The 20,905-nt window shown below is 38.5% G+C and overlaps 1 protein-coding gene across 2 annotated transcripts in view; it reads left to right on the forward strand.

The window, feature by feature from the left end:
• LOC107217405 (regulating synaptic membrane exocytosis protein 1) overlaps positions 1-20,905 on the forward strand; it is a 1,749,170-nt gene that overhangs the window by 1,323,812 nt on the left and 404,453 nt on the right. For both annotated transcript variants that reach the window (XM_046745888.1, XM_046745889.1), the window contains exon 11: positions 2,225-2,293. In XM_046745888.1, the coding sequence (XP_046601844.1) occupies positions 2,225-2,293 (69 nt within the window). The remainder of the gene's footprint in view (positions 1-2,224; positions 2,294-20,905) is intronic.

Here is a 20,905-nt window from a genome sequence, read left to right on the forward strand (position 1 = left end):
GCCTCAGTCGGCTAATTCTATTCACTACTATTGCAGATCTTTACAGCTTTCCTGTATCCGCACTTCTATTTCCAAACTTACTTCAATCCCAACGTCCTAAAACAACTCTAATTCTATTACTCAATAGAATAACGTCCAAACAATTTTCAACCAACTGCACCCTAATTCAAATAACCAACGTCAAGTTCCTCTCTAAATATTCATTCCATTGTATATTTCTCATCTCCTTTACGTAAGTTAATTACACCTCTTTTCAGTTTTAATAAAGCATTTATACAACTAAAAATATACCTTTTAGACCTTGTTATCATTCCTTTCATCAATTCCGGATTAAGGACAGTGACGAAATCGGACTGGAATCTATTTGAACAACATATTGGGTCGATATAGACGTAGTTTGACAACCGTCCCTTTATCCCATATCCAATGTTCAAACAAACAAATAATACAGAAAAATTAGAGGACTAAGAAAAGAAAATTTAATCAAAATCAGCACTGCTAACACAATTACTGGAGAACAGGAGTCAATATTCACTGCAAATCGGTCGCGCGCAGGATGAACATGGTTCTACTGTTTTTTTCATCATCTTCACGAGGAGGAAACGCACATCTTGGTCTTGTTTGTAAGTTTTCTCTGTAATGTAATTGATCAAACATACTTTCTGCTTTAGACATCATTTAATCAAAATTGTTGATTTTTTGTTTCCTGAAGAACCAAACTTTGAGACCATGACAGCTGGTGTACTTATGTTTTTTTACGCACTTAATACAAAAAACTCCAAAAAAATCCAATCACCGTACAGGGCACACTGTTGTCCTCAGGAGCATCGGTCCTCGTAGTTCGACAATCAAAACTAAATGGACGCTTCTAGAATAATGTTGACTGCTCAAACAAGTAGATAGTATTTCTAAATAACCACAGACGTTGTCACAAGGAGCATTTTAGGAATTCTCATCCGTTTTAATTAAGGGATCGTCTCAGTGTGAAATTCTCAAAAAAATTGTTTTTTTTTTTTTTTGCATTATCGTATAGTATACACTGTTCTTAACATTCTCTCAAATTTTTAAATCGAAATTCAAATTATTACGGTCGCTACAGCGTTTCTTGTAGAAAGGGAACGGTTTTTCTACCTGCACGTGTACTAAGGTACTTAGGTTCTATAACCTTGCAGAATAAACTGTCCAAGCATTTCAGTTCGTTTTTGACATCCACCACGGATAGACGTACGAGAGAAACCCCCAAGAAAAAAATCAAGACCTGGCATCGCCGATTGATCGTAAGTAAACGATTTATATAAACTTTTCCAACTTCAATCTTTAAACGCGTTTTTCTCAGAATGGTGTTTTTCAAAACGGTTTCCACTCTCAAAGAAGAGTTTTAAAGATATCTAGTTCCAATTTCGGGAGAACATTTTAAACGTCATTCTTTATCGCGCTATGGAAGCTTTTTTTTTTTTTTTGAAAACTTCCTATTTTTTTTTACGAAAAACTGTCGAAAAAAAGGGCCACATTCGACACTTTTTGTTCAAACCGCTGCCATTTTGTCAAATTTGAAAAAAAACCCCTCCATAGCGCGATAGCGACTTTCCTACAGATCAATAATCTTTTTGAAATTTTTTTTTCAGATCAAAATTGCGGCCGTCATCGTGGAAACCGTGCAGCACCTTTTTTTTCACGTGAAATTACAACAATTTATACAACAATGATGCACTCAATAAATAAACTTTAATAAAATCATTTTGTATTCTTCATAAACGTATTTATTTATAAAAAAAAAACCGGACCGATTAGTTTATTTGAACATTGAAAAAAAAATTCGCGAAAATCAGTGGTTTTTCGGAGGGTCACACTGAGACGATCCCTTAAGTATAAGCAAGACTGGGGCATTCAATGCCCCACAATGCCAGCCAAGGGTTAAACTGTAATTAACTGCTGCTATTTCACCCACAATAGTCTTGGATCAAAAATCATTTTATCACAAAACATTTAAAATATATTCTCTCGTCTTTGAAAACATCCTGCGAAACTCACTTGCATATAGGTGCACACATATGCTAATGTGAAAAAAATTAAAGATATTCATATGGTTGACTCTCAAATTATGACCTTCAAATAAACTACTGACTCGTAATCTCAATGTCATAATTGCGTGATCATAAATTGTGAACGAATTATGCTAAAATATAGTGTTTGCGTGTAATTATTCAATTCTTTCTGTTTTCAGTACCTCGAACAAATTCAAAACGACGGATGGTATTGAGAAGAGATCCTGTAATGGACAAAGGTCACAGAGGTGAGTATTTATTACGTATTTAATTTGTATAATCACTTCGAGATTTCCCAGTGGATGGAAATTCCACAGACTCTAGGTAGTTTTTGTGATGAATTTGTGACCAGAGAAATAGATAAGGAGAAAGTTGGTTGATGATCTTGTTTATTGATTTAAAGACGTTTCGGGCGGGCCCCACTGACCATATGCAGGAAAATTTGACAACCAGTGTATGCATAAGTGTTGTAGCAGTGACATTGTCGTTGAAAGTCTTTCTTCCAAAAATGTCACTACTACAACACCTATGCTGACACTTGCAACGATTTCATTTTCTCGACAATTTATGTAATAAAATACGAAAAAGACATAAACACAGAAAATCTGATTTCAGAGAAATTGAGTTTTTCGTACAACTTTTGATACTTTGACTTCTTTCTTCTACTTCTCCACTCTTTCTTAAATTAGTTATTCTAAGGTTACAGTATAAAAAACATACTACTCGTCGCAGGTCTACCGAATTTAGCCTGAGAATTTGAAAACAACAAAACACATAATAAATAACAAATAACATGAAGATGTCAAAATGAAAAGATAAAAACGAGGAGTGAGGAGAAAAATATCCGTAAAATAAAATTGAGACAAGAGAGGTGTTGTTAGGGGGACATATAAATATGTACAGAAGACGGCGACGATGATAAAAATGAATCAAATAGATAGTGATTGAAGTCTTTCTGTGTTCGGTTGTATATTTAGTTGAAATTTCTACCTGTCAAGCATTTCGCATCAAATTAGTATTGTCACACGTCTTTATCTCATCGAGCTACGTAGATCTGCTAACTCTTTCGACCCAAGCTCGAGTCTCTATCTTCCTCTCTGTCTCCTCTCCTATTTCGAATACAAATCGTCAGACACTGGTTGTCAAAAATTCCTGAAGATGGCCGGCGGGGCCCGGCCGAAACGTCGTTAACACAATAAACAAGATCACACTTTGACCAGCATCGACGAACTTTTTTCTTATCTGGGTACTTTTATGAATTTTTGGCTAATTTATGGTGTCTCGAAAATTTAGAAGGGGTTTGAAGCAATCTTATAGTGGATTTCTTTTGGAATTCTATAGATTCTCCAAGATTCACTCAAATTTGAAAAACTGTTATAGATTATTTCAAGGCGCGGGGGGGGGGGGGGGGGGGGGAGGGGAGGAAACAGTTTCAGAATTCAAACTTTATTCTAAGTGTGGAAAACCATACATAAAATACGGGTTGATTCATTAACGTTCGGTCAACTATGTAAGGTTGACATTTTAATTCGGCTGAAGTTTGGATATGAGGTATTCCACACCATTTCACCTAATCGGTAAAGGTCACCGACGCCGATCTTGGTGTCAATTTTTTTCTCAATTCGTCTATCGAAAAAAAAAGATCACGTGTTCGGCCGTTTTTCGATTAAGCCACCTGTGTCGATCTTATGAATTTTCCGATTTTTCAACTTTTTCGAAACAGACTTTTTTCAACTGGCTCTATCTTCAAGAGCTTTCATTCTTTTCAAAAGATGATACAAATATAAAATATGTCAATAAGTCCGAGCTTTCTGAAAAAAATTTTTGAAAATTTTTCCAACCACACAATTCTAAAATTTTTTGAATTGCGACACCTTCAATTTTCCTGAAAGTTTTTACTTGCATTCGACCAGTTACAATCAAGTTTTCCTCCAAAGCAAATTATGGACTTCCGATTCGTTCGGCAGTTACACTATCATAAGTATCGAAAATTCAAAAAAATTAACAGAAATCAATCTTAGTGTTTTTTAATGATTCTTGAATCCCTCAAGAATCCCTTGAAGGATTCTTGTGAAATTCAATCTCAATCATCCTTGTCCTCTAATCTATTTGTGTAAATAAATTCAGCTCGATAGCTTCAAATTTACGTAATTCAAAGCAATCAATTCGATTTTTCAAAATTTTTGTAAAATCTAAACACCTCAAGGGATTCCTGTCAAATTCAATATCAATCGACCCCGTGCGCTACCCAATGTGTGAAAAAAAAATTGTAACCATAGCTTGAAATTTACGGAAGTTAAAGAGCGTACAACCAGTTTTGTCACATACACACACACACACACACACACACATACATTGAGCCAGTTGAAAAAAGTCTGTTTCGAAAAAGTTGAAAAGTCGGAAAATTCATAAAATCGACCCATGTGGCCTAATCGAAAAACGGCCGAACACGCGTTCTTTTTTTTCGATAGACGAATTGAGAAAAAAATTGACACCAAGATCGGCGTCGGTGACCTTCACCGATTAGGTGAAATGGTGTGGAATACCTCATATGTTGTGATATACGCTGAGGTCTGGGAATCCTAATATTTTCGTATTTTCAGTCCTTTGGTTCTAAGAAACATGTTAATTAATTTTTTAGAATTTGATTTTCGTTTTCAAATTTTGAGCTATCTGTCTTTGGGAAAAGGATGTTACCTTATATATTTTCCATGTAAAAGAATTTGATCCTCCCAAATTGGAAACGATTTTGAAATACGTCATCAGGAAGTCCTGAAAAAACAGTTTTTTTTGACGTTTTCAATCATATAATGTAACATTGCACTTATGAGGCACGTTATGGTCCACCACCTCCTACCTATTTTTCATTACGAATGGCGATGACGCAAAGTCCTGGTATACGATCTGGGTGAAATTATAATGACTGGGAATATTTTTTAATCCCTTCTGTTGTAAATATCTGTCCTTATGTCCCGAACACCCAATTCCTTCCAAATGCAGGTCAAGGTGGCCGAAACAATCACTAGGACACGACCCATACCGTCAGTAGGACGGTGCTAGTACCGAATCTATCACATCCAACGCGGAAACCGATCACGTTAAAATACGGCCCCCTACATCACCCTCAGCAGGTGCTTTAACACCTCAGCAGAAGTACCTGGATTTCCCTCACATCAGTTTCACAGTATCATCACACCTACCATAATTAACGTTAATCATCACTACTGTGTCGAACAGCTGATGGAATGAACCAAACAGGGTCAAGATCCCGTGAAATTGAGTCACACCCATATCGATTTCGCTACTCCTAGCGAAATTTACTGTTGAATCATCAAACTGCTTTAGTACCCATTGTGTCGTGGTTACCTTCCTTTTTTTTCACCACGTTTATATCAACTCGCTTTCTTATCTGTCTATTTATTTGTTTGTTTGTCTATTCGGTACAAATCGCTAATCTATTTTAAACCAACTTCCAGATAAACTAGAGATTTAAGACTTTTAACATAGCTCAGAAATAGATGACAATGCAATATTATTTATTTATCAGTTTAGTACAAATGTTGCAGTTGATTTGATACTACAACCTTAAAACTGTACATCGACACCTTACTTTGACACGAGTACGATACGACGACCACCAATGGAGACCGAAGGTAGCCGAAGACCAACGGACACGACAATAGCCGACGGAAACCTAAGGTAGTCGAAGACGTTATACAAAAATGACCAACGATAGATGGAGACGCAGGCGTGGTTAGAGACATACACTGACAAAAGACTTACTGACAAGCGTCAAAGCAGCGACCTTGAAATTTGCCACATATCTCTGTCATTCAATAATGTCGCGATTGGTTTTTGCTCTCAATAAATACACACTAGTGTATGACATGTAATTTATACAAATTTCATTTATTTGGCTCACTAAGTCAAAACAGCATTAATTTATTCTACATAAGAACTTGAGCCACGTGGTGTCGAATAAATACAAACGAGCTATGAGATACACATCTGTGTCACGCATCGGCAATGGAGGGTGGCACGAGCGCCACGCCGCGGACAATCTTCAAAGCTAGCTTCATGCGGGATCTGAACAGTCATGATGTCATCAAGATGTTCAAACTTGATTGCAAAATTTCATAAAACCAAGACTGAAAAGCAGAAAATAATTATTTAAATGAAAAAGAAATTGATTCACAACGTTTTTTACCCTAATAAGTTACTGGGGAGGAATTTCATCCCAAAATATTTTTTTAAGTCCTCGCAGAGCCCATTGGTTATGGAAATGGACCTCGTGGCGTCATTCTTCATGCGAAATAAAGATCTTATCGACATTTTCAGCACTTTCTTTAACTCTGCTAATGCTTCACAATATTCAAACAATCAATTTTGGCTAGCAAAACTAAGAGAACCTTTTTTGTGATCCTTAAACAACACCTAGATATATGTATAGCTTTAGAAGTCATTTTTCAAACAAAATATCACGTTTCAGGCGAATTTTTCCCAGCTTGATCGTTATGCGATTCTACCGAGTTATGACCTATTCTGGTTAAATAGGACTGAAAGAATAAAATCATGTTATCAAACGAAAAACGGGGGGTACATGCAATAGACGATAGTAAGGAGTGTAAAGGGTAGCTGTCATTGAAAAAACTCCCACAACAGTTCATAAAATTTGCAGTATACTAAAATTGTCATTGACTTGGGTGAACTATTTATGCATCAATTATCTACTGCTTCATATCAATATCTTAAACGTTCAGTCCGTTTTCAAAACGTGGTATAGTAGGAAAACATTTGTACGTTAATAACAGAAGTCTGCAACGAAACCCTCCTTGAAAAAAATATCGTAGATATGAAAGTTCTAATGTGCCAAATATACATCTGTCTTCCATTTTTCGCTGTGACGTATTGTTGAAAAGATGAATAAACAAGGATTATCAGGACGTGAACACCTTGCAATTACGTTGGGTTTATTTATAATACAAGTGTTTAGAGAGATGGCAAAAGGATATGGATCATCGACGTGGGATCCGCGAATTAGTGATGAGGACGAGTGTAAATGAAACGAAAATGATGTTGAGATGGAGAGAGATAATGATTACCGATAAACGAGACTTTTATTGATTTCGATGCAGCGATACAGACCTTGTCGCAAGAGAACGTTACACAGAGTGAGTTTTACAGAGCGAGAGAACACATAGATTACACACATACATGATTTCGAGACAGTAGACAATACATGAGATACAGCTGATAGGTTTTGAGTCGCGACACGGGCAAGCGGCGAGGTTTGACGCAGAGACGACAAGTAAACATTGCACGCGAGTGTGCGTCCATGCGTGAAGACGATTTTGAGTGTCACGAGACACACATTTAACTATTCGGTACTTTGCCGAAACAACAAGTTAATGTGTGAGATCAATTTAAGCAGTGAGCTAGACCATGTGAGTGTGTGAGTGGCAATGTGCCGTGAGAGCTTGAAATTGAATGAGAAGAGCTGATGAGTGTTTAGATTGTATTAATCACTGAGTCACTGAGTTATGATTGTATTAATGACATGAGTCACTGAGTTATGATTATATTAATCATATGAGCCGTCAATAGAATTATGCAAGCGCAGAGAAAGATTTAAGCGTGTCACATTTAGAATCACGTGTTGTGCATGATGCTACATGAAACTGTGATAGTTGCCGAGAGCCAGCGTTAAGGTGAGCACTCGGTGACCGCGCGTGAGCGGGTTTGTCCATAATGAGCGATAACCGTCTGAGGCTGCCTTTGAGTATATTTATTCTCGAACACGTATATATTACATTATATGATTTTTTCATCATTGGATATTCAGAATTTGTTCTGTTTTGTTTTTGCATTCACACTAATTTAATCTATCCAAATAGTAAGCCCAGGACATAAGTAGTAATACAAGGGGGATTCTGGATACAAATACCTACATTACCGGCAAAGCTCTCCCCAGACGCAAACCCTCAAAGCTTACACCCACCCCTGCCAGATAAAATGCGGTCTACCCCCTCCCTCTTAAGATAAAATGCGCTCTACGTTAGCGTAGTTACCATCGTTTTAGTCGTCTGATTATTGATCGTCGTTAAAAAAATCCTGCAAATTACCATGATTTAACCCCTCGTTGGATGAATTGCGCTCTTCGTCGGTAAAAAAAATCTTCCAAATTACCGTAGTTTTTACCCGTACCAGAAAGTTGTGCTCTGTCTTACCATGCTCATGGAGCAGGATCGCGTAACTGCATTGCCGAGCGCAACCACGAGCCCTCGGATTTTCGGCAGCATATCCTCGCACGTGTCAAGTTGAGCTTCCAGAAGGTTCTCAAGGTTTCAGCTTCAAGAAGATTCTCTGACGATCAAGAAGTACGACGTTGGGCGGCTAATGCGAATACCTTGAACGAATTTTAGGTCGACAAACAATTCTTGGAATCGTCTGACGGAAACAATACTCGGAATCGTCCGACGAGTTTCAATTTGACGTCAACGTTGAGCGGCTGGTGGTCAAAGGATTTCGTTGTGACGTTGAATTCTGGAAAGTTCCGCGGACGTTTTTTCTGTAGCTTATGAAGCTCCAGAAGTTTTTAAAGAATTGTACGCTTGATGGGAGAAATGCGGCTATGAAAGTGAAAATTTCACGCCGGAACTTTAGCTCTACATCTGCACTAATGAAGAGCACTTCAAAACAAAAAGAATTACGACAGCGAATTGACATATTTTTGAAAAATATAAATCAAACATATCAACTTAACAAAGTGATTAAAAAGTTGGAGTTTTGAACTTTAATAAAGAGTACAGACAAGAGAAAAAAAACTGTTGAAAAAATGGATTTCTCCAAACTCGATAAAATTGGTAAACAGGAGGAATTTCTACCAACGAGAAAGCTGTCAGACTTGGAGATGTCGAAAAATGACCGAGTTACAAGCATTAGGAGAGTACAAACACGGTTTCGATAACGGATGACTGTCGACATCGATGGTACGTTCAGCGTGTTCCTTCCAGCACAGATGGCAAAAGTCCTTTGCGAGGACGACGTTCTGTTCCAGAACATGGCGCAGGCTACCGAGAAGGATCGACTGCTCGTGCGATACCTGGGTGGTCAGTACAACTAAGTGGAATTTGCGGAAGCGTCGACTCTTAAATAAGTTTCATCAAATAAAAAAACTAATCGTTATCTCTGTTCCAATTATATACTGGAACAATCTACTCAAACTATACATATAATGCGCATGCGCCAAATAATTCAATCTCATTGGTCGGTGAAATCGCCCCGTGGTGATGTTTTCGTCTGCTCAGCAGGGCGCCAACGTACACGTAATGAAACTAAAGCTGTAAATCTCTCGCGCGTAAAGCCATGGATTGAGGTTATGCTGCTGTTTATTTTTACGTAGCGTGAATTGTCTAAGAAGAATAGTATCGTTCGGAAGATATTCAACCGACGCAATAAAGAATTTAACGGAAAACCAAATATCAAATGATACAGAAATTGGGTGTTATTTATTGAAAGAAAAAATCTAAAATTCAATGTGAAATGTCATTAATAAGGGGGAGTCCGGACGAACAGAGGTAGGTGAGTGGAAACAATGTTTATTGTGACCAGATTCTTTATTTACATGAAATTAAAAATAAATGAATGGTTGAGACCCAGTAGAATGTATTTCCAGAGTAGATTCGTTACGGTGCAGTGCTCCAGAAATCAGTAATTAGTGCTGATGAACATGAAATCAATAAAAGAAATGAGTAACAGGATATGAAGAAATTATTTATCTTAAACACGAAGCTTAGGAGGACAAAGGGTAGCAATTAACAGCAAACGTACCCAACGCAATACTCGCAAAAACCCTTGCCGACATCATTGATTACTTGACAAAGTTTCCACAGCTCCATTGTACAACAATCAATGTTCCGTTAACAACGAGGGTTCACAAGATAGCCAAGAATTAAAAGAGAAAAAGAACAGTTAATATTACAGTGTAACTCATGCTATTAAAGAAAAGTCAGGAACCAAAACAATAACTTACAAAACAATCGTCCGATAACTCTGGGAGACCAATCTCCACTCTTCTGATCACCCCTCGTCCGGCCATTGGTTGCCTTTCAAAAAGTGCTCAAAATGCTCTCCAGCAGCTGCAACGCAGTAACCGAGCCGGTCATAAAAGGCATTTGTCGTGTTGGATATGATATCCGGAGACAGGTTCTGCAGGATGTCCAAGATCCTAGCTTGCAGTGCGGCAAGGTCTTCAATCCTACCTTGGGCATACAGAACATTTTTCAAATGGCCCCACAAGCCGTAGTCCAAGGGAGCGAGATCAGGTGAACGGGCTGGCCACTCGACCTCCGGGCTCCCCCTGCCAATCCAGCGTCCAGGGAATTGTTGGTCGAGGTAATCACGCACCGCACGTGTGAAGTGCGGTGGGGCTCCATCCTGCTGAAACCAAACAGGTTCGCCCTAAACACAGAAAATGATACGTTACTTGTAGTAAGCGTAAAATTATTCGTTTGAAGATCATACGCACTCTGCTAATAATAACGCCAGCTCTACGTGATAAAATACACTCACGATTTCTTCTTCAATCAGCCTAAGAGCCGGTACAATCCTCTCTCTCAGCAACCAGAAGTACTTCTCACCATTGAGGTTTCCATGAATAAAAAATGGTCCAATGAGCCGCTTGCCAATCGCGCCAAGCCAGACGTTGAGCTTCAACGGGTACTGCTGCGCACAGTGCTCCCAAATCCCAAATCTTCAGACAAAAATAGAAGGTATTGTGTAATCGCTACAAAATACGGTGTCCGGGGGTTTTCGAGGTTGCTGAGCCCGAATCTGAAGTCAAATTTTCAATAAACAAGATAGCGGCCCAAAAATTTCAAAAAATTTTCTTCAAAATTCAATTAATCTTAGCGAAATCTGGTACTCAGCGGTTTTCGAGGTCGCTGAACACGAATCTGAAGTCAAATTTTCAAAAAACAAGATGTCGGCCCACGAATAGCGGAAAATTTTCTTTAAGATTCAAATAATCTTCACGAAATCTGGTACTCGGGGGTTTTCGAGGTCGCTGAACACGAATCCATTTTGAAAAAACAGAAGAACATGCTAATATATGTATGTGGAATATAGTAGATAGGTAAAGTATTGAAATGGAGAATACAAATTCGAGTATATTCACTCATTTTATGAAAAATTACATTATATACAAACAGTTAATAAACAAACCTATTTTTCAAGTTGGGAAAATTAACCCTTTCGGCCCGATCGGGGACTATGATCACCCAACGCCCGACGCTCGCTCTATCCGATTGGTGACTATAGTCACCCAACGCCCGACGCTCGCTCTGTCCGATTGGTGATTATAGTCACCCAACGCCCGACGCTCGCTCTGTCCGAGCGGTGACCGTGGTAACCCAACATTTGACGCTCGTTATGTACGAACGGTTACCGTGGTAACCCAACATTATGTTATAATTTTTTATGCATTTGTTTTTACGAGCGACCGCACTCGCTCTGCGTAAGATAGCGTGGTATTGTGCGTCTGACGGGCGCTTGCAGTTGTTCCGCAAGTACGGACGCTTGCCGCGACTGCTCGGTCAGCGGGGACGGCGCGACGTAGAATGCGTCCGTAGCGAAAGGGTTAATCTCTATCTGTAGTTGCAGCATAACTATCATCATCACTATCGCTATAGTCACTAGATAAAACGTCTTCATTATTGTGAACACTAGCTGACTTTAACAACGCAACTGCTTTGCGTGATAAGGATTTGGTTGCCTTTTCTGGCAGCTAACGTATACTGGAAATGACAGGGTCGGACGAAACCAAAAGCCGCGAGAAAACATCTTCCATATTGTCCTTTTCCTACATTTTCTGGAAAAATCTTGTCGGAATGATTTTATGTACTTATTACAAACGAAATATTTCCTCGCGAGTGTATCGAACTTCACTGTGTATCTGCGAACCTAGAAAAAAAGAATTCAATAATGAGATAACAATATATATAATTTTGAAGAATTGATAATATTACTACAACACTGTAAACAATACAATAATAATATTGTAAACAACGTTTTTCAGCAACAAATTTGGGGGAAATAATCCCCTGACTTCGTGCCATGCCGTGTGCCGCGCGCCGCGCTACCCGCTGAGCCTGAGGTCAATCCCCACGTCTATTTATAAGAAAATTCACCAAAACGGAAAAGGCAGTCGTAGGCAGCTAATCTTTGGTTATGTAATACTCAAGAGTCTGTAGAATGATATGAAACCCGTCCGGTCATTTAATTATGTTTAATTATTAATTTTTACACTATGTAAACATAATTTTTTTTCGTCGCGGGCACGTGAATACACAGTACTTGTTTACATTTTTTGTTGCTTGGTGTGAGATTGATATGACAAACTTTACCGATATAGAAGATGTACTTACTTCCAGGAGAAGATTCCATTTTGTAAAATTGAAATAGCTGAATTCTACTCGAAGTTAATGCACTTTTAACACAGCCGAAGTTTTAGAGCGTAGCGCACGACCGACGCTACCTGCTCGGGCACTCCGTTACGAATGAGATCCCAACGGCTAAACGCAACAACTGCCACTTTCCGATCCTTGAAAGGGACGCCAGTAATACCCCTCTACCTGACCAAGTACTTAGAATTCCTTAAATAAAAACCTCATTTTTTGATTTTTGTCCAGCAATTTGGGATTTGGGGCCACTGTGCTGCGTGCCCGCCTGAATGAACAGACGAGGGTTGTTTCGACATCAGGCTTTGGTGTTCTGCCTGTTCGGTTTCCTGACAAGTATCACCGTACTTTTATCGGAGAAAAAAATGCGACTCAACAAGCCCTCGTCTGCGTTCAGACGTCCCATCATCTCTTGGCTGAAGCGAAGACGACTATCGTTATCACCAGCCAAGAGTTCTTGATTGACTTGAAACGTGTACGATCTGTACTTTGCTTCACGCAATACTCTTCTGACCGACGCGTTGGATATTTCTAAACCCCGGGCGATGCGGCTGATCGGTTTGAATGGATCCTCTTCGACGGTCAAGCAGATGTCTAGCTTGGTATCCCAGCTTAGCTGACGGTTTGGCTGAGAGATTTTTCTGGCCCTCTCGTCGACACTTCCCGATTTTTTAAATTTTGGAACTAGATTCCTTTTGGTCGTAACGAGGGTGTCGGTCGATCCGGGTGTAAGACGTCGAAATGGTCCTGATTTTCCTGGTAAGACAGGCCCTGGTAATGATGTTTCACCAACTCTACTTTTTCATGCACAAAAAACTTGTAATAAGGCATTTTTGACCTAATGAACCTGATAACAAAATTCACAAAAGGATCGAGGTAATTGCCAGACACATGGTTGTAGACCACGATTTTGAAATCTTTTTGCAAAGTAATCAATTTACGCGGGCGGGATTGTTTATATTCGCGGGTGGGAAAGTTACGAAACTCTAGAGACTGACGATTGTATTGGCTAATACCAGTCGCGATCGTTGCCCTCATTTAATCAAATTCTGGTATCACCAGAATCGTGGTTTTTGCGCCCTCGCAGTGTCGCCGATATGCACAGAATTAGAATACGAACTATCTGGTTAAATACCACATGGTAATCTGTGTCTGAGTTTCAATTCAAGAAATCGATGTACCTCTTGATCATCACGTAGGAAAACAAGGAAATAGTTTCGCGATGTGATCGGCGATGTTGATTCACCGTATTTAGCGGTTCAGCTGAACGAATTTCAGTAACCTCGCGATCATATTGTGATATTCGCGATCATATTGTGAATTTGCAATTCGAAAAAGTTTGTTGATTTCGGGAAAATATGGACTATGAAAAAAATCCACAATACAAATTGAATAGATGGTATTCACAAAAGAAATACGTCAAACGATATCTAACGATCCGTAATTTGTGATTGTGATTTTTGAGCATTGAGCCAAGTGATGTCTGGTGGCAATGCGTCTCATTAACAATTTATGTTTTGTGCATTTTACTGGAAATTAAATGTATCCAAAAATACCAAAAGATCCTGTCTGATAATAATAGCTTCTAATATTTTCAGGTACGAAATAGTTCATTGTCAAAGCGGGAATAAATTTGTCAGGCATGGTAGCGTGAAGGTAAATTTCTAATTACGTGATCTTTGACTATTGGAATATTTTAACATCGATTCAATGATAGAATTCGTTTTTTTTTTTTATTTTAGCAGGTTCGAAGTTTAACACGAGGTTTAACACACTTTGATTACCACGAGGGAAATTATGCCTCACCTGATGGTCAAAACGTTTAGGTGGCAAGGATCCTGGTTTCTCGAGCGGTGCAATCATTATAACCATCGAACCTGGTTGTTCCGTCAGACATCAGGTGCCAGAGTGAATTTCATCAGGCCATCGCCGCCTTCTCAACATCAGTTGAGACAAAATTGAAGAGCGGGATATACTACAGATCATAATGGCTGAATATCCCATCATTTTACTTTGATCGAGCCAATAGCGATAAGTTTGTTACTTAACCGTTGCCGCCAATTTATTCTACCGAGGAATCATTCTGTGCACTATTGTAATTCAAGCATCATCATTGACCAGCATTGTTTTTCAAACTTTATACCATTTAATTTGATATCTTATTTTGAAGATAACTTTTACTCTCTTTGGCATTAAATTCAAATAAATAGTTTTTCAAGTCCCCAGTTGGATTGTAGGGTTGAATTTTGCTAAGCGAACTGAATCAATCTAAATCCAGAATTCTTGAATAACTTCAGTTGAAAATGTCTTCAAATTGATTCCTTGTTGACGGTGTCATCTGGCTACCTAGTTGCACGATAACTTGGAACCAAATTCAATTTCACACTCTTTGTAGGGCGCTAAGACTGAAAGCTTGTGAATCTCCATGTACCGTAATTATTTCTGCATTTTATGTTAGCATTTCCGGGAGCAAAAAAAAATCTCATTTTGAGATTGGAAATGGAACCCGAAACGCAAGTTATTCAGTAGCATGAATTGAAAACCAAGAATTTTATAATGGTTCCTGCAACAAAGGGCCTCTTTCCAAATATCCTTTTCACAAGGTGATGTTCGGAGGACCATGAATAAGATATTGTATCGGATCACATTATTTGGAAAAAGATCTTCATGAACTTCGTTTAAAATTAGATATTCATTTATTTTGATGAAACAAGAGACACAATCTTGAATCCGATAAGTCAATTTCGTCGTAATAATGTTCTGACATTACTCCAAAACATGATTGTCCTTGAAGCTAATTGTGACGTTAAGGCGCATTTTGAGAAAGTTGATTTTCAACTTGTGTCACAGAATGTGATCTACGTTCCTGAGTTCTACGCTTCCGATTAGATTTTCTTTCTTTCGAACCGCACTAACATGAAATACAGAAATCATTTCAAGAAATCTAATATCACTTGAATTTTCAATTTGAGTATTAGGTTTCCTTCATTTATTTAATCGAACATCATTGAAAATTTGCGAAATGAATCCTGATAATTATTAGGAAATTTTTAATAGTAGTAGCAATAATTTATTGATCGGAAAAAATACATTGACTATTGATTATTCGTAAATTTTGTTGAAAGATTTTCGAGAAAAAAAAGATTCACAGTTCTGTTAAAGATAGTGGGATATTTAAATTCCTTGAACGCTCGGTTCAATGTCTCATTTTCAAAAGTGACAACATTCAATATCACCGCCTGAAATCACAAGAGGGTGAGAAAGTTGCTTAGTTGCTTGAAAGTGGCGATGATCTTTGTACGTGTGATAAATTGAGTAGGCAGATAACAGTAAATATTAGAGATGTAATTATTTTGGCGGTATCACCTGTTGACAGAAAAAATTTCATTGTTATTTCTAATGTACGAAATAATAAATGTGATTAAATAAAGTGTTCCCACCTACCTGCTGCGTTTCTTCCAAGCACCCAACATTAACAGATTTCTCATTTCAGTCGGATAAAGCCAATTTTCGATGAGCATTAGCATCAACTTTCCGAGTCACTACCTCGATCGTTTGAGATTCTAACCTCAAAAATTCGTATGAACTACATCGCTGCCAGAAACAGAGTTTGACAGCTGAAACTCGGAGTGGCCAGCCTGCCCAAGCAGCCGATAAAACTCGCGTATGCGCATTGCGTGTATAGTTTCAAGAGATCGTCCCAGTATATTAGAAAAATAATCGATCAGAATAATAATTAAGATTTAAGAACCTTTAAGAAAAATTATTATATAAATCTTCAAAAATTGTATATCAAAAAATGTAATTGTTTTCCCTATGGACACATACATTTTTCTCATCTTTATATGTGTCACGTCCGGCGTATCGTCACACGTCTCCCTCATCTTGTCACTCTTCCACGATCATTGAAGTATCCTTATCATTTTATTCCTCTCCTCCTATTTCCATTCTGGCTCACGCCACTCGCTTTTTGCCGACTCTGCTATTTCTATTCCCCACCATTTTGCACACCTTACGTCTAATTCTTTTTACCACAGGTACTCCGATTCCAACGTTCGACACGAACAAGTCTTTTTTTCCAACACTCAACAATCTGACGTATAAGTTTACTCATCAATTGTGAACTACACACCCGGCTCAAAACTAGTCCGTGAATTATTCAACCAAATATATAGTCCATACCTCAAACATCCAAACGTTATTTCACCCTATCCCAAGTTCCTGTTGTCTCCAGACGTAGAGGCAAAGGCGAATCCGTTTGTTCCTTATCACTCGGGAATGAATGACGTCAAAGGATGTAACATATGCATCTGAAATACACAAAAACAAATGATGTAATTTTCAGAAATTTAATGTATACCTAGCATCATGTAAGTCTTCGTTGTAAAGAAACCAATTAATCGAATTTGTTATAAAAGTCATGAAATGCATGAATTGCTAGCAACCAACGACTAAATCAGGTGAAATTAATATATAAAGGCTGAGTTTTTTATCTTGAGACATCGAAATATCTCAAGAAATACGCATTGTACAAAGAAATTTTCGAGTCCAAAACTGTTTGATTTGGAGGGGGAAAACTCACCCCGTAAAATTCAACCCCCCACCCCGAACCCTGAGGCCGTGATGGGTAGTAACTTCAAAATCTTAAATGGAAACCCCTATTTTTTATTGTAGATTCAAATTCTCCATGAGAAAATACGCAAATTTTATTGGAAACTTTGTTTTGATTGCATACAGATGGCGCTGTACTTGTAAAATATTAGATTGTCGATTATTCTAAGGCATTATTCCATTATTCTAAGATGAACGAATACGTGTCGAACGGTTTTAACGGTACAAGTCGGAAAACTATCGGGTTGCTTGTTTTCAAGTGATCTTTTACATAAAGTTCTTAAATTAGTGACCTTCCACTTTGTTGCGTTTATTTATCCGCGCTTCGAATGATTGTACACAACTGAGAAGTGTCTCTGGTGTTATTTTTGGACAAGCATTTCTTATTCGCTGAATCATGTTCTCAAGAGTCGTTTGCACTCCTCGATAAACATCACCCTTCAAATAACCCTACATATAAAAATTCGGTGACCTGAGATCTGTCGATCTGGCGGGCCTATTCAGCAGACCCGCTCTATCAATCCAGCGACCAGTGAATTTGGGATCCAGTACTTCTCGTGCGAGTGCCGAGTAATGCGCTGGACAACCGGCATGTGGAAACCACATGTTCTGTCGCACTTCCAAGTTAAGTTCTTCAAAGCAAGAGAATATCGTTCCTGCTCTCATCCCCGAAGGCTGTGATGGCGAGTTGAACTGCTCTAACCAACAAGTCTTCGGGCAGGTAGAGGGCCCATTCTCGCGGCACATGCACATCAGATGAAATGTATACGTTCCCCGTTTTTTGGAAGAAAAAAAATAAAAAATTAATACATTGAAAAAAAGTAATATTCTTGTACAGCTCACTGATCGAAATAACGATGTATTCGAAATGTTTTGAGATTTTTTTTTTTTTTTCAAATGACCTCGAAAAAAAACACACGTTGAATTATTTCCATTCACTCGAGTGATATCCTCAAGTTGTTGCACAATAAACGTAAAAACTTTATGATTTCGTAAAATTAACGACGGAGCCAGGCATCGAACCTGGCGTCTAAAGATGCTCGACCGGCGCCTTACTCGACTAGACCACCCAGCCGCCCTAACTCTGTTGTCGTTAATTTCTCTCATCATTAGTGAGTTCGAATTTGTTTTGATGTGCTTGGTATGTGCAGATAGGAATGTTTGTCTCTTAAGCACCCTGTGTCAAAATGTATGTACAATTTTTCGGAATCACCAATTTCTCGAATTTATATCTTTCAACAATGATCTTCGCGTAATTAATGATATGCACATCCGCATATCATTCATGAGACGGCTTTGCCCGTCTCACGTGGCTTCCCATCGGAAGTAAAAATCCAAAATGTCAACATTCATCATCTAGATTCTTACATATGGTGCTCTAAGAAACGAAAATTCATATTCACACATACCCGGGCACACGAAAACGAATTCGAACTCACTGATGATGAGAGAAATTAACGACAACAGAGTCAGAGCGGCTAGGTGGTCTAGTGGAGTAAGGCTCCGGTCAAGCATTTCTAGACGCCAGGTTCAATTCCTGGCTCCGTCGTTGATTTTTCGAAATCTCCAAATTTTCAAATTTACACTCCATTAACAATATCCTTCTCGTAAAAAAATCATTTGCACATCCGCATATCATTCATTAGACGGCTTCGCTTGTTTTACGTGGCTTTCCATAAAGAAGCAAGGATTCAAAAGGGTGAATACACCATCTACACATTAAAGTCCTATATACATTTACACAGTGCTTGGAGAGACGAAATTTTTTATACGTAGAAACTTTATATCTGCACTGGTTTCAATCACCTACCTGAACACTGCAATTGTTCGTAACAGAATGATTTTATCAGACGTATGGGGCACCCCTCGTACAGCATCTTCATGTGTTTGGGTTCTAATCAAACCTATATGAAATCGTAGAGTGGTTGACACTTGTCGGTTACGTTTGTATAATATTTCTGATTCACTCTGCTCTACTGCACTAGTGTGTAGGCTTCGATACCATAAACCTGACACCCGTAGGCAAAGTAAAACATCATCATCTACTAATAAGACTATTCTTCCGTGTATCACTGGCGATAAGTTCACTACCACAGCTCTCTCGTACGTGACGCGTGTGGAAATCCTTTGCCAAAAACTGCTTTACCATCCTACATGCGCTGCAGGTTCGTTCGAGAAATATCTTGAAATGTTGGTTAAAGAATATCGCATACGGTTGTTTACGAATTTTCGACAATGTGTGAGTCACGATGTTGTTTACCCATACAAGGAACCGTACCACCGTGAAGCAGTCATTCTGAATCAAGCCTTGGAACCATAGCACTTTTGAGTCTGTGCGATAGAAGAAGGAACAAGCATGGATTCCGAAAAGTGCTTGAAATCAATAAAAATCATTAAGACCGCGCCTAAGATTTTTTCTGAAAAATCTTCACCGACAGAAATTCAAAAGTGTATTCGATTTGGAACCCAAAATACCAGACTTTTGGATAAAATTTTACGAAACAACGCATCAACGATCAGACAGAAGACATGAGTTTTGACCACAAATGGAATCTAGAAATCGTTGACAGCTTAATTTCAACACTTTCAAACACTATGTAATGGATTACAAAGCCGACGGAGAAACGATCGAGTACGGTGGAAACATTTGGAGACAGCTTTTGAGAGCCGCATTAGAGCGGGAGCCGTATTCAGTCTGCGGCATAAGGACTTGAGCAGGTTCTTGAAAGATGCGAAACACCTCGTCGTTGCAAGACGGAAGAAGATGCTGCAAAAGGCAGGAAGTTTGACAGCGAACTGTGTCTTGTCCTATAAATTCAGTGTGACAAAGAACGCTGAAATTATAGAAGAAATTAAATTTTCAAATACCAAAAATCAACTCATCCGCCAACCAACGGATATACACGGTTGGTTTGAAGAGAACGTGAAGTAGAGTGTTGGCCAAGGTGCTGGATTTCCAAAAAAAAAAAAAACTCTGGCTGGTCATCGACTAAAATAATCAATCTGAGTGTGAATATTAACAAGTATGTACCGTCACGACGAGGTGTGTACCATACACACCACTACCTAAGGATATTCAAGATGAAAAGGCTATCGTCAACATTCGTAACAGCGACGCATATTGCTTTCTTTGGTCAGTCACCGCAGCTATCTTTCCATCCAACAACACTCCCAGCGTAGTTACCTCGTATCCACATTTCAGCTCTGTGCTACGGCAGGATGGATTGAATTTTCAAATGCCTTTGGATCAAATTATAAACTTTGAAAAACTTAACGAACTTTCGATTAACGTCTATGGTATAGAATAAACTGAAGGAAAAACAGAAGCACAGTGAAATTGTACCCGTTTACTTAAACCGAAACAAGTCTGATAAACCTTCGATTCATCTTTTAGTGTTAAAGACTAAAATTGTTAATAATGATGATGTTGATATGGAAAATGATGGAAAGAAAGTAACACATCATTTTGCATGAATTCGCAATTTATCGCGTTTAACAAGATCACAAATTTCTGGTCACCGTGCTCGTACTTGGTTATGCGATAGGTGTCTGTCAAAATTTCAATCTGAAAGATGTTTGTTGGAGCATAGAGTTGATTGCATGAGTTTGAACGAAACCAAAGTTATTTTACTAACAGAAGAGGATCAGATTCTGAAATTAAAAAATTTTACGTACGAAGAAACCGTTCCGTTCTGCATTTACGCGGATCTTAAATGTTTACTGCAACCTACTTTTAAAAGTATACGAGGAAAACGACCCATTGATCAGAAGAATATTCCGTGCAGTAAAGCT

Source organism: Neodiprion lecontei, chromosome 7 (genome assembly GCF_021901455.1).
Source record: "Neodiprion lecontei isolate iyNeoLeco1 chromosome 7, iyNeoLeco1.1, whole genome shotgun sequence".
In the NCBI taxonomy this organism is placed as follows: Eukaryota; Metazoa; Arthropoda; class Insecta; order Hymenoptera; family Diprionidae; genus Neodiprion; species Neodiprion lecontei.